Raw genomic sequence first — 15,666 nt, 5'->3', positions numbered from 1 at the left:
TATGAATATAATATACAAGTTTCACTTTTTAAATGGAATTACTGAAATCAATCTACTTTTTCATGATATTCTAATTTTATGACCAGCACCTGTATATATATATATATATATATATATATATATATAAGAGAAACTAAAAAGTAAAGCGTCTATAAATGTTATCTAAAGATAATTCTGTCTTTTAAAGGAGCGTTTTGTCAGAATTTCGACCTGTCCTTGCCTTCAGGAGATTATATATTTTCGAACTGGACTTGGTGAGAAATATATATATATATTTTACTTTCTGTGAGTAATTTTATTTATGATGTAGTTTCTTTTGTTAAAATGGACGCTATGTAGCATATGTATGTTGTTTTATGTCAAAGAAATGGTGAGAATGAAATCAGGTGAAGTTTGATTTTCTTCTAAGATGTTCAGCCGCCATCTTATTCAGTACCAAATTAGCTGAACAGACCTTTCTTTGCACTTTTATTGGTAATGAAAACAGGCCTTTAAAGTTCTACGGGAAATTGGACCGGAAAAACTCGAGCTGAATGTCGGGAACGAGAACTCAGATGGCGAGCCACCAACCAGACAGCCTTGAACTTTGAACCAGTAAGAGCTGCACACCTCTGCTGGATGTTTTGTCTCATCAGAACTGGTATGATTCACCCAATTTTGCTGCTAAAATAGCAGTGGACTCAGAGACACAACACAAAGCTTTCTGGATTCCCAAAAAGGGATACGGACATTCAATTTGATTTAAGGGATATTCAGTCTTTTGCTGAATCATTTTTTGTTCTTACCTTTTATTGTTTTTTTTCTATTCAATGCTGTTAAAGTGTTGTTGAGTTGTGAACCTTTCTGTGAAGTTAAACTTGAAAAGAATTGTTTCAAAGTGAGACTTAAAGAATTTAACTTTTGAAATGATACAGAGTTAACTCAAATAGAATACAATATAGAACTGCACGCTAAGCAGATAAACAGCAACTTATAATAGAACAATAACCTAGGTTGAGATACATTATTCCTTCAGGACCTACGTCAGGTCAAATATTTTAAAAAAGGGGGTTATAATTTCTAGTTCAAAGGAATGGTTCTATTTTCTTGTTGAAATTTTGTTGTGTGTGTAACTGTATGTAAATGTTTTTATTAATAAGCCGGCAGTTCAAAGTTTCTCACTGGTCTGTGGTCATTATTATAATTGCAACTATTATCTGCTCCCATAGCCGAACCTAGTACTGGTCTTAGAGTAGTTAGTTACTGTAGCTACATTATAAGTGCTACACTATCATCTGACTGAGAGGGTTCAGACCCATGAAGAGCAGAAGTGGGTATAGAGAATCACCTTGGTATAGGATGAATTTGATGCCGTCTTGTGCAATTGGCTTTGAACTGGCCTCTAGAGTTGTCTTCCATATTCCCATTGAGTTCTCAATGAAGGTTCTTAGTGTCCTGTTGATATTATGCAGTTTCAAGCACTCGAGTATTCATGTGTAGGGCATTGAGTCCTGCTAGGCATTCATGGAAAGCAGTCAGTTTCTTCAGCCAGTAGGTGTAGATCACGTAAGGCCCTGATGCAGTTCAGTTATTCACTCCTGAATCTTTGTATTGGATGTCTGCTACTGATATAGTTACTGGTTTATGCTCTGAGAGATTTATGTGTTCAGATCTTAGATCCTGAAGCCATGGGGCATAATAATTGTGTGATGCCTCCTCCCATATACTTCGGCAGTATTGCTCAGTTTCAGCTCTAGCTGAATCTACTCTTATGTCGTTCCCCTGCCATTGAGAGTACACTTTGGAGGGTGCGGTGGAGAATACCTTGTTTATTCTCCTGACCTCTGTTTCTAAAGTGTACCTCATTAGATGAAGAACCAGAGCTATATACGTAAACATACACACACACATACGTTTTTCTCTCTGATCCTGGTGGAAGGCGGATGTGTTTCTTTTCTCTCTGTCTCCTGAACTGCTCCCCCCCCTCCCCTCTCTGCCCTGCTTTCTATTCGTTTGGTGGGTTTGGCGGTCAACAATCAAACTGTGTGGTAACGGGAGCTGAATCGCAAGTTGGATGCTATCCTTTTACAGGACCGCAGACTGAATTGCGGTTCTGGGACTCATGAATAATAATATGGGTTACATCTTGGAGGAAGTTGCTTGCTTGAATCAGGCAGAATGGACCTAGAATTTGTCTGTTTGGATTTGCCATTGAGAAGTTTCAGCAAGACTTTCAAGACAGACGAAAACAAGTCTGCCTGACCCAAAACAATTATTATTTTGTAAATTCTGGCTTCCCTGATGCTGGCCTTGGCTAGCTATCTTCAATTTATCCTTGGAATTTATGTAAACAAGATGTTCTGCCCCCCCCCTCCTGCCTAAGGACATCTGTGGATCTGCTCTGGGCTGGCTGATGAACATTCCATCATTATCAAAGACAATCCTCTGTGACGTTATTCATGGACTTCTCTACAAACACACACACGCACAATTTCTGCTGTTTCTGAGTCATCTCTGTCATCCCACTCTCATTCCACTCCCTCCCTCCCCTCTCTTAGTAAGCAATTCTAATGTTGGCTGTTTAGCAGGCCTTCTGGTACTATTAGAAAGGTTTTTTTTGTACCGTTAGTTTAGTATTGTCATGTTTTAGCTTATTTAGCCTTCCTGTAGATTTAGTTTAGTTCTTGTACATTTAGTTTAGTTTAATTTATCTTAGCTCATATTTTAGATATTGTTAGATTGTTAGATTCCTAATTGTTGTTTAGTTCAGCTTTAACTTTATCGTGATTTTAATTTAGTTATCTTAGTAATTCTTATGTTGGCTGTTAGCGGGCCTTTTGGTACTTTTAGTCATGCTGTACCCTTAGCTTTATGTTATGTTAGCTTATTTAGCCTTCCTGCACATTTAGTTTAGTTTAGTTTATATTAGCTCATATTGTGACTGTCTTAGTCTGATTGTTGTTTAGTTCAGCTTTAACTTTATCATGATTTTATTTAGAGTATTTTAGCTACTATTTTTACTGTTTTAGCTCATGTTTAGATATGTTTAGTTTCACAATTTCATTTAGATTATCCTATATTTCATTTAGATTATACGTGATTGATCTGTATTTGATTATGACGTTTCTATGAGATTTGCTGCGTTTGATTCTGTACCTCTGTATTTGATTATGTATGTACCTGATTGTTGTTTATTTTATTCTGTTGTTGTTTTTGTATTGTAAAGCACTTTAAATCGCCTTGCTGCTGAAAAGTGCTATATAAATAAATTTCACTTCACTTCACTTACATATACATATATACATACCGTATTTTCTGCACTATAGGGCGCACTGGATTATAAGGCGCACTGTAAATAATGGTTCATTTTCAAACTTTTGTCATATATAAGGTGCACCGGGCTATATGGCACATTAAGCGAAATAAAACAGCCCCGTCTTTCCAAAAATACTGCACCGACGTAAAGACCACCACATACTCAGTCGTATCTAACTCTTTGGAGGTCTGCGCGTTCTCGAGGTGGACTCGAAGTGGACATCTGCCGGACACATCCATACAAAGATAAATTTTTATGGGCGCACACGCGTACTCGGTGACGCACAATAATCTGCACGACAAGAAACAGTGTTCACCTCGGACTGTTTTGTGTGCAACACCAACCGCTCTCAGGTGAGAATTGGTGCGAGCTCGCAGTGTGACTGCTGCTCTATGTGAAGCACTGCCAGGTGTGTGGTGGCTGCCCTGGTGGTGAAGAAACAGGGCTAAAGGCACCTTATTTTGTTTTGTTTTTTTTTTTAAAGCTAAGAGGCAAGCGATCCCTTCCTCCTCGCCCGGTGACGTGGACATTATGAACAGAGTCCACGCTGCTCACAGAGTATGCACAGTACGCACGAGTACGTGGGGGCCCAATGCTGCAAGCAGTGTGGCTTTGTAGTTTACTAAAGTTGTACTAAAACATTATGGCACACTGTCGTTTTTTGAGGAAATTGAAGGCTTTAAAGTGTGCCTTATAGACCGGAAAATACGGTACATATATACACATATACAGAGAGGATGTTTAAACCTAAAGCATTCAGTTTGACTTTCATTGATTTATTTGCTTTAGTTGTGATTCACCCATCATAGAACTAATATTTCTTCCCTCTGTGGTCTATAAACTCCTTTTTATCGGCTGCAGAAGTAATCTCCTTCCATGGGCTTTGGGCCATTTGATTATCATTGTGATCTCTCAGAGGGATCAAATAAATGCTGACACAGGCGAACCAGCTCCGCTTGAGCAACGGAATTGTTCATTTTGAATGGAGCGCAGTGCGCGCGGTTGGACCCCTTTTGCCTTCAGAACTGCCTTAATCCTTCATGGTATAGATTCAACAAGGTACTGGAAACATTCCTCAGAGACTGGTCCATATTGACATAATAGCATCAGGCAGTTGCTGCAGATTTTTTGGCTGCACATCCATGATGCGAATCTTCCATTCTACCACATCCCAAAGGTGCTCTATTGGATTGAGATCTGGTGACTGTGGAGGCCATTCGAGAACAGCAAACTCATTGTTGTGTTCAAGAAACCTGTCTGACATGAATTATGCTTCATGACATGGCACGTTATCCTGCTGGAAGTAGCCATCAGAAGATGGGTACACTGTGGTCATAAAGGGATGGACAAGGTCAGCAACAATACTCAGATAGGCTGTGGCGTTGACACGATGCTCAATTGGTACTCATGGGCCCAAAGTGTGCCAGGAAAATATCCCCCACACCATTGCACCACCACCACCACCAGCCTGAACCGTTGATACAAGGCAAGATGGATCCATGCTTTCATGTTGTTGACGCCAAATTCTGACTCTACCATCCGAATGTTGCAGCAGAAATCAAGACTCATCAGACCAAGTAACGGTTTTCCAATCTTCTATTGTCCAATTTTGGTGAGCCTGTGTGAATTGTAGCCTCAGTTTCCTGTTCTTAGTTGACAGGAGTGGAACCCGGTGTGGTCTTCTGCTGCTGTAGCCCATCCGTCTCAAGGTTCAACGTGTTGTGCTGTCAGAGATGCTGTTCTGCATACCTCGGTTGTAACGAGTGGTTATTTGAGTTACTGTTGCCGTTCTATCAGCTGGAACCAGTCTGCCCATTGTCCTCTGACCTCTGGTATCAACAAAGCATTTATGCCCACAGAACTGCCGCTCACTGGATATTTTCTCTTTTTCAGGCCATTCTCTGTAAACCCTAGAGATGGTTGTGCATGAAAACCCCAGTAGATCCAGTAGTAGAATCCAGGAAGATAGAGCACATAACACCAGTTTTAAAGTCCCTACACTGGCTCCCTGTAGCTCAAAGAATAAACTTTAAAATACTGTTGTTAGTTTATAAATCACTGAACGGTTTAGCACCACAATACATTAAAGATCTGTTATCGGTGTACCAACCATCTAGACCCCTCAGATCTTCTGGTTCTGGGCTGCTCTGCATCCCCAGAACCAAAACCAAACGAGGAGAAGCAGCTTTCAGTTTCTATGCACCACAAATTTGGAACAAACTTCCAGAAAACTGTAAAACAGCTGAAACACTGGTTGCCTTTAAATCTCAACTTAAAACCCACCTGTTTAGAGTTGCTTATGGCTAAATTAGGGTCAGAGTGCAGGTTTTTGATGTCTTCGATGTTTTTCTCTTTCTTACTGTTTATTCAATGTCACATGCTGTTTTTATTTTGTTTTTGAATTATGTAAAGCACCTTGAAATGCCTTGCTGCTGAAATGTGCTAAACAAATAAAATTTGATTGATTGATTGATTGATAGATCAGCAGTTTCTGAAATACTCAGACCAGCCCATCTGGCACCAACAACCGTGCCACGTTCAAAGTCACTTGAATCATCTTTCTTCTCCATTCTGATGCTAGTGTACCTAATAAAGTGGCCGGTGAGTGTGTGTGTGTGTGTATATATATATATATATATATATATATAGGGCTAAGCCGTCCCTGTATGTACAATAAAAATGTTAAAATACCTACTAAAAACAAACAACAATATTTTGTTGGACCACTTTTAGCTTTGATTACGGCACACATTTGCTGTGGCATTGTTTCAATAAGCTTCTGCAATGTCACAAGATTTATTTCCATCTAGTGTTGCATTATTTTTTACCATAATCTTGCAGCGATGATGGTAGAGTCTGAGCGCTGCACAAAGTCATCTCCAGCACATCCCAAAGATTCTCAATGGGGTTAAGGTTTGGACTTTGTGGTGGCTTGTGAAAATTATCTCATCAGACCCCATCACCTTCTTCCATTGCTCCAGAGTCCAGTCTTTAAGCCTTTTTTCCCCAGTTAGCCTCACTGATTAGGGATTTTCTTAAGTCTACACAGCTGTTCAGTCCCAATCCCTTGAGTTCCCTTTGCATTGTGCGTGTGGAAATACTCTTACTTTCACTATTAAATGTAGCCTGGAATTCTACTGTTGTTTTTCTTTGATTTGATTTCACCAAACATTTAAGTGATCGCCGATCACATTCATTCAGGATTTTTTTCTAACCACATTTCTTCTTTGAAGACAATGGGTCCCCACTATCCTTCCAGTTTTTAATAATGCATTGTACAGTTTTTAACCTAATTTTAGTAGTTTCTGCAATGTCCTTAGATGTTTTCTCAGCTTGATGCATGCCAATGATTTGACCCTTCTCAAACAGACTGACAGCTTTTCCACGACCATGGGATGTGTCTTTCAACATGGTTGATTAAGAAATGAAACTTATTGCACCAGTTGAGATTAAATAAGTGTTGCCAGCTGAACATCGCCCATGCAATAATTATCCAATAGGAGGCTCGTACCTAGTTGCAGGTGACTTTTTTTTTGGGGGGGGCCAGGCAGTGTATATAAATACACACACACACAGGAGCTTTTGTTATGGACACATTGTAATGACCACATACATTAAGTAACAGAACAACTCATGTTCAGATCATAGAGGCTATTCCTCCCAATCATACCCCTTCAGTTTACACTGTCATTAACCATGTGGGTACTGAAGTCCCCCAGCAGAATAATGGAGTCCCCAACTGAAGCACCTTCCAGCACCCCCTTTAAGGACTCGAAGTAGGCTAGGTACTCTTTGCCACATAGGCACAGACAACAGTCAGAGCCCGTTCCCCAATTCAAAGGTGTATGGAAGCTACCCTCTTATCTACCCTCTCAAATACCAATGCACAGGCGTCAAACCCCCCACCACATACATATACACTTACATATACATATGTATACACATATACATGCATCATCTTTTATTTTTTTCACATACATAAATGTATACATAAATTTACATATTTATATACATTTGGGTATCATTTTTAAGTTTTATTTGTCCAAACTCATTATCAAACCTAAAAATGTTTCCAAATCCAGCTTCAACAATAAAAGAGTGTCAGTGTCTACACATTTCCAGATAGAAGTATAAGTTGTAGACAGTTAATCTTTACCTGGTTGAGGGTCACAGTAGTCTATGGTGTAACCCTCCAGCTGCATCAGCTCCTGAGGCTCGGCTTTCTTTTCTCTGTAGCTGCACATGGCGAATGTGTACTGACTAACCTGCAGGACAGAAATATACAAAACAAATTTACATTTATTATTATGATCCACCACTGGTTAGATGAATATGTAATTATGTGTTTGATTGCAAAAAAAACCCCTTTGAACTAGTAAAAGAGTTTTATTAAAACACTTAGAAAGTAATCATAAGGTGCACATCTATACTTTAGTCAGTCCAAGACAAAATAACTGCCAACACAGCTAAGTGATCTTAGCAAACACCAAAATGACTATAATACATCCAGCTTTCCAGATATTGAGCTAAAATTTAACGTGGCAGTATCTGAGTGTTATGCCCAACATATACTTTAAAGCTGAACCCAAAAAGTGTTTTGAAACCAGTATCAGGTTAAAAAAAAATCATAAAATATACTAATTGTAAAATTAAAATAAATAAATAAATAAAAAGAATTATACTACAGTATGTATATATATTTTAATACTGAACATTGAAGAAACCACTCAGAGGTTTTTGGCTTTTTCTGTGACACCCCCTGATGTGTGACATCCTCAGAGCCATGAGCATTCAGCAATTCATCAGTGATTGGATGAATACCCGTACAATATAGTTCAGTATGCTAGAATTAATTGTTCGAACCAGCCAGAAAATACCACTGGAGTTTAATTTTTTGGCTTTCCGAAAAATTAAAACCATCCTCAGATTTGGATCCATAAGCTCCAATGTGGGAATCACTATCAGAACTCTGGTTCGGACAACATCAAAGAGAAGTACCGCTCGGACCCTTGTTAATGCAGTGGACTACATTCATGCCACAAAAACAGGACCTTTTGCCAGCAGCATTTTTAACTATTTTTTTTATTTTAAATGAAAGTCAAATGGAGAGGAGGACATCGCCACAGAGAGGTAGACGAGAAACAGGAATTCAAACATGACGTCAAGAAAAGCGCTCTGTCATTCTGGTATGAGCTGCTTACAGGCCAACAGCCTGAGATCACTTTGTGATTCAGAGCAGTTTGTTATTGATGAAAAAATATAGACAATTTAATGTTATTAAACAAATGTCATAGTCTGAACCTGCTACTGATTATTTTACTGTGGTGTGAGAGTTCATAAATGCTATTCTGATGGACGCTCATGTTGTTTACAAGTTAGCATCCGGTTAGCATCAGGTTAGCTTCAAATTAACAACGTTAGCTCTCTCCTGCTGTCTTTATGTTGATTTGCTGTGTCCTGTACTAATGTCATGACAATGATCAGGGAGTAATTGATTCTCACCGGTCTATGTTACCAACTTGGTCGTTATGCCCATTGGTTTGTCAGCCATGACGGTCCTTGTGATCAGAATCCAAACCTGAAAAGTTTTAATTTGATTCTAGAGATTCAGTCGTCGGTTCAGGTTCACACTGGTATGGTTGTATATACATTACTCCTGCAAAGTCTTCCGGCATTTCTTGTGTTCAAAAAAAGCCGCCTCTTCCATTTCCACTAATAAACAACCTGACAGTAGTGTGTTATTGGCCAGCCAGGGCACATCGCACGTCATGAACCCAGGACGGGAACTCCGGCCCACAAATCACCCACTTTGGAAATTATTGACTAAAACGCTAAAAACAGTTTATTTAAGTTTTAGGTCAGGAAAAACAGGTCCCTTGGAATGTTGTGTGGATGTGTTTGACTAAATCACTTACATGAAATGTCTATTTTTTTTAGATTTGATTTCAGTTCAGCTTTAACCTCTAACACATCAGCAAGATCAAGCATAACATTGATTACACTGTTTGACCAAAAGACTCATCTTAACATCACTTTTGTTTAAAACTGACATAAAAAGTGGAATACAGTATGGACTCTTTAATAAAAATGCTAAGCTTATTCACATACATTTATATACTTTATAGCTCACAACCTTCCTGAAACAAACAGCCATTGTTAACAGTAGTATTAACTATTAATTTGCACTTGAATTAAATTAAAAGTGTGTATACTCCAAAAGTATTGAAACAGTGAGGCAAATTCCTTTCATTTTGCTGTAGACTGAAATTATTTGGGTTTAACATCAGAGCATGAGCAACAATACAGCTTTTTTTTCCAGGTGTTTGAAGAAAAATCCTAAAATTCTTAGTGACATAAGCAACAACTGCCAGAGGGAAGGAGTGAAGGTATCACCATCTACTGTTTGCAGATGACTGCATCAACAAAGGTACAGAGGCTACAACAGAAGGTGCAAACTACTCATAGCAAGAAGAATTTGCCAAAAAGTACAGAGACAAGCCTCAAACATTCTGGGCCAAAGTTTTCTGGACTGATGAGGTAAAGTGATGGAAAGGCTGAAGAACATCCTACAATCTAAAAGAAACATTGTATCTTCCAATTAAAAGAAAGATGCAACCAAACGTATTGGGAGATTGTTCATCATGCAGCAAGATAATGATCCAAAACAACAAAGGAGTTCATTAGGGGGAAAAAGTGGCAAGTTATTGACTAGCCAAGTCAATCTCTAGACTTAAACCCCGTAGAGCTTCATTTTACCTGCTAAAGATAAGACTGAAGGGACTAACCCACGAAAGCAAACAACTGAAAGGCTGAACTGAAAGTTTGGAAATGCATAAAAAAGAAGAATGTAAAGGCTTGGTGATGCCAAAGGGTCAAAGGTTTGATGCAGTTATTGCAAGCAAAGGATTTTGCAACTACGGTATTTTCCGGTCTATAAGGCGCACTGAAAAGCCTTCAATTTTCTCAAAAAACAACAGATACACCTTAAAATCCGGAGCGCCTTATATATGCAAGAAGTAGTAATGTTTTAGTACGACTTTGGTAAACTACAAAGCCGCACCGCTTGCAGCATTAGGCCCCCACGTACTTGGGCGTGCTGTGTGTACTCCGTGAGCAGCGTGGACTCCGGGCATACTGTCCACGTCACCGGATGAGGAGAAAGAGATTGCTTGCCTCTTAGCTTTAAAAAAAAAAAAAAAAAAAGAAAAGAAGGTGCCTTTAGCCATGTTTCTTCACCACCAGGGCAGCCACTGCACACCTGCCAGTGCTGCACAGAGAGAAGCAATCACACTGTGAGCTGGCACAGATTCTCACCTGAGAGCGGTTGGTGTCACACACAAAACAGTCCTATGTGAACACCATTTCTCACCAGGCAGATTATTGTGTGACACCGAGTACGTGTACACAGTTATAAAAATTGATCTTTGCGTGGATGTATCCTGCGGATGTCCGCTTCGATTCCGCAATGAGTCCACCTCAAGTACACGCAGAGGCCTCCGCAGAGTGAAGTACGCCCGAGTATGTGGGGGTCTTTACGTCGGTACAGTATTCTCTGAAAAGACAGGGGTTTGTTTTGTTTCGCTTAATGCGCCTTAAAATGCAGTGCGTCCTATAGTGCGGATAATATGGTGGATATCAAGTATTATTCACTTTGATCTATTTTACGTTTATTTGTTACAGTATTTTTTCTCACCTGGAAATTTGTTGTCTTGTTGTAATTAATGCTATCTTCTTAGTTGTGTCTCCATCCCAAATATGAAAACACCTAGAAATATAAGCTGATGTTGCTCTCTTGTCTCATATTCATCTTCTGATGTCAAAGCGAAGTGTTTGCAGTTTACAACAAAAGGAAAGAAAATGTCTCATTGTTTTGATATTTTTGGAGCGAAGTGTATGTATTTCCATAAATACATATGGGTAAATACATATGTATTTATGGAAATTCCCTTTTCAAATGAACTGGCTAAGTTTTAAACTCTGTACCTTAGACTAGACATAAAAATAACCTTTTTTAATATATATATATATTTTAACAAACTGTGGCAAAATACAATGACTTAGTTAAATGTTATATAAACATTGGTGGCAGTGGCTCAGGAGGTAGGGGTTCATCTGTAACCAGAGGGTTGCCAGTTAGAACCCCTGCTTCGTCAGTCTCAGTCGTCGTGTCCTTGGGCAAGACACGTCACCTGCCTCACCTACTGGTGGTGGTCAGAGGGCTCAGTGGTGCTGGTGTGATGGCAGCCTCACTTCTGTCAGTCTGCCCCAGGGCAGCTGTGGCTACAATGTAGCTTACCACCATCATTGTGTGAATGGGTGAATGACTGAATGTAGTGTAAAGTGTTTTTGCGTCCTTGGACTACATAAAGCACTATACAAGTGCAGACCATTTACCACTGACTAAACTTTCACTTTTAGGCCATATTTGGTCCAACCAAAAATATACTCATCTACAACAAGATCCAGGTTGATGTCAGTAAGATCAGCACAAAGGGATTTTTGTTACATACCCATAAGATTTTAACAAACATATGGGTATTTTGAAGTCCTAAACCACATGATCTCAATGTCCCTACTCTATGCTGCCAGAAAAAGATGCAGCACAGTCTTAAAGCTTTAACAGCCTGACTTTGGCTTGTTTTCTCACTTCCACAGCCAAACATTTTTCTGAATAGCAAGGCAGTGGCAACAACTGATAAGGCTAAGGTTGGACTGAACCAACTCAAAGCTGAGGGAAGAGTTATACAATGTAACAGTTCTTTTTAATGATATATTTTTAGTTTGTAACTAAGAAAGTATAATTAGATCCAATAAACACTACCAGATTTTTCCTTATTGCTAGGGGAGTGATAACATGTTTTTAAGTTTAAAAAATGGGGAACAAAAACACAAGTTTGCACCTTGACTTCAGAAAATGTTGGGAATGTTGCTCCTTCACCTGCTTCACTGAGCAGGCAACTATTGGCCCTTTTCCACAGGCTATTACTCAGCTCTACTCTGCTTGACACAGAGCAGGTTCAAAGTCATTTCATTGTGTGGTCCTGCACACTTTCAGCTTTCTTCTTAGAATGTACTTGGCCAGGGCTCCAAACGAGCTGAGTCAAGCTGAAGATTTGACGTCAGAAAACAGCAAGCCGTTGATTTGCCAGAGAGAGATTTCAATCAATTTCAATTTGCTAGAGCAAATGGACTCTATATATGGGCTCTGACTGGCAGAGGAGAGGTGGCTTCAACTTGGTCACAGCTTTTGGGGAAACTGACACAGAATGATGAGTGTTTTGTCACTTTTATTTATCTGTTGGTGGTAAGTTTTGGGTAGCCATGCTACGACGACCTGCCCAGAATAAGTTGTATGGAAAATCCCCTAAGCCATGTAGAACTGAGTAGAGCTCAGTTAGGGAAAAGTGAGCCATGCTAAGACAGAACCATGGAAAAACAGCTCATGCATACAACATTATTTACAAGATTTGACCAAAACATCTACAGCTCCATCATTTCTCAGTACAAAAGGATCTTAGTCTAAAACTCCGGAATAAAAAGTGGTGGGCAATATACATTACTTCAAGTAATTGACAAAACGCTAGAAAAAATAAAAATAAAAGAAAATAAAAGCTTTAAACAAATTTGACTAATTGAAGTAATGTTTTTGTGAGGGCAGTCAGTTCAAGGAAATGAAAAAAAAAAAAAAAAGTTTTTCAGGACAATGAACAATTAGCCACTTGCCTTTTGCACATGTAATTTAAACTTTTTATAATTACTCTGCTACACATGATGCCATGGTCTCTGATCTTCAGAACAACTTTCAAGTCAAGCATATGTTTATAAAAGTCTACCATCTACATTTTAATGGTATCATACCTGCACAAGAACAAAATATCTTTTTTTCCAGCGTTTCCACAGTCTTTGTCCCGAAGCGTAAAGGAACCTGAAACACACCAAACAACATCAAACAGACTTATATATATATATGCTTTCAATCAAATATACAATTACTGGCAGATACAGTAAATGTATTTTTTTTGTTTGTTTGTTTTAGTAGAATGAATCTTTAAACCAGAGCTTTTTTCCTTCAATTTTTGTTGTGTATTTTTCAAAAATTAAAGAGCTTTGCATAACTTGCTTGAAAACAGTGCCGTTATTCACATGACAATTCCCTCCCCCCTGACTTTGCCTGACTTTGGCCTTTCTTTAAGAGGTATGAAGCCATCAGGTTCTCCTTGACTTTTCAAAGAAGTTTTTCCATTTGCTCTGGATATTATAAATAGCAGTTTGTCCTCTGCTGTGGTCCTTGATAATATTAAACATGCAGTGGTGCAACCTCTAATTAAAACACCTGGACTGAATACCCCAATTCTTGCAAACTTTAGGCTCATTTCTAAACTTTCTTTTGTTTCAAAAGCCCTTGAGAAAATAATATACAGTCAATTAATCACTTTTCTCAAGGAGCATAATATTCTTGTTGTGTACCAATCCAGTGTTAGAACTCTTTACAGAACTCAGTCAGCTCTTTTAAAAGTTTTAAATAGTATCCTTTGAGCTACTGATTTTGGTGTCATTTTTGATGTACATATAAGTGTAGTTTTCTTCCTTTATTTGATCTACTCAGGCTTTTAATGTCATATTATTCTCAGCATAAATTGTATTTTTTTCCACTTGCATTGTCAGCGGTACACATGCATTACCAGATGTAGTTCAAGATAACAGTTAGCGGTAGCAGAGTTAATCAAGTAGACTAAAGGATCTACAGAACTTTGACTTTATGTCTATTCTTGGATTTGTCAGCTCCTTTCCAAGTCTCCTGGTCTCAAGCCGCAGCCTGAGATCAGTTTGTGAGTCAGAGCAGTATGTTATTGATAAAAAAATAAACAAATGTCATAGTCTGAACCTGCAGTTGATTAGTTTACTCTGGTGTGAGAGTTCATAAATGCTATTCTGACGCGCGGTAACGCTGTTTACAAGTTAGCATCCGGTTAGCATTTTAAGCATTGGGTTAGCTTCAAGTTAGCAATGTTAGCTCTCTCCTGTTGTCTTTATGTTGATTTGCAGTGTTGTGTTATGTTATGACAATGATCTGGGGTTAATCGGATCTCACTGTTCCACGTTCCCAATTCGGTCATTATGCATGTTGTTTTGATGGCCAAGACTGTAACTTGGCTTGAACTGCATGAGCCGTACTCAATTAAAAATGAATGATTTTGGTGCTCTAGCGGCGCTGGTTCACCTTTACCGGCATTTATAAAATAATCAAAGGGCTCAATGAAAGCAGATTACTGCTGCAATTGAAAAGAGGCAAGTTTATAAACTGCATAAGGAAAAAATACTCATCTTTTTATGGGCGAATCACAACCAGTTAAGTGATCCACTGTAGCCCTCAGTGGATTATTTTTTGCCAGTTAGAATACCATGAATGGAACATTATTTTCTATTATGGTAAGCATACAATACAGCTAACTATCCTTATGTCATGTATGTACTCAACATTTCATTTGAAAACAAATACATCAAAGAAAGTCAAACTGAATGCTTTTAATTTAAACATTCTATGTATCATAGCCATAAACACAACAGTTCTTCCTCCAGAATATGTGGTACTGTGCACCATAGACATAAAGAGTAGACCCCGTATTGGCTGCAGGAAATACGGCCGCCATCTTGGAGCGGTCGTCCTTCTTATTTAGTTAAACCAAAAGAGCAGAAGATGCCTCAGCACCGCGCAGCTTATTTCTGTTCATATCAGAAGACTGCTGACATCAGGGCTCACGGGATAACTTTTCACAAATAAGATGAACATATTATATCTTCTATTTTGTGAATATAATATTACTGTACTGTATTTATGTCCACAAGAGAAATGCCAGCGAATGTTAGCTATAATGCTCAGTGTAACACCTATGTTCAGCCAGCAATGAAGGCTAACAAAGATTTGATGACACACATATATATAGCTTTTCTCTTGTCTTTGACAATGTGGTGCATCAAAATCTTCCTGTTGAAAATGCTCACAGCACAGTTGAATCCCACCCTCCTCCAAGATACTTCCCACCTCTTCTTCCTATATTTTGCTTTGGGAAACCTTCAAAACCAAAATGGGAGATTTGGGAATGTCTTTACAAAAACATTCTACAAAGGAGGTCAGTCTTATTTTTTCCTACTTCCTATATTCTCCCTATTTTCATCTTTAAATTTCTTAGAACTTAAACAAAATTCCAATTTTGATGCATATCTGTTGATAATGATAATGAACCAACACTACTAAAATTGTGAGTAGGCTTGTTTTAAAAATATACATAAGACAGCTAAATTATAGATTATGTATACACACACAATAGTGATATATATATATATATATATATATATATATATATATATAA

General features: G+C 38.5%; 1 protein-coding gene across 1 annotated transcript in view; it reads right to left on the bottom strand.

Annotated features, from left to right (window-relative positions):
• cadps2 (Ca++-dependent secretion activator 2) overlaps window positions 1–15,666 on the bottom strand; it is a 311,669-nt gene that overhangs the window by 198,983 nt on the left and 97,020 nt on the right. The window contains exons 9-10 of the mRNA XM_037980923.1: window positions 13,154–13,220; window positions 7,452–7,560 (exon numbers count right to left, since the gene is read on the bottom strand). Of these exons, the coding sequence (XP_037836851.1) occupies window positions 7,452–7,560; window positions 13,154–13,220 (176 nt within the window). The remainder of the gene's footprint in view (window positions 1–7,451; window positions 7,561–13,153; window positions 13,221–15,666) is intronic.

Source organism: Kryptolebias marmoratus, linkage group LG17 (genome assembly GCF_001649575.2).
Source record: "Kryptolebias marmoratus isolate JLee-2015 linkage group LG17, ASM164957v2, whole genome shotgun sequence".
In the NCBI taxonomy this organism is placed as follows: domain Eukaryota; kingdom Metazoa; phylum Chordata; class Actinopteri; order Cyprinodontiformes; family Rivulidae; genus Kryptolebias; species Kryptolebias marmoratus.
This window is presented reverse-complemented; position numbering and strand designations above follow the sequence as displayed.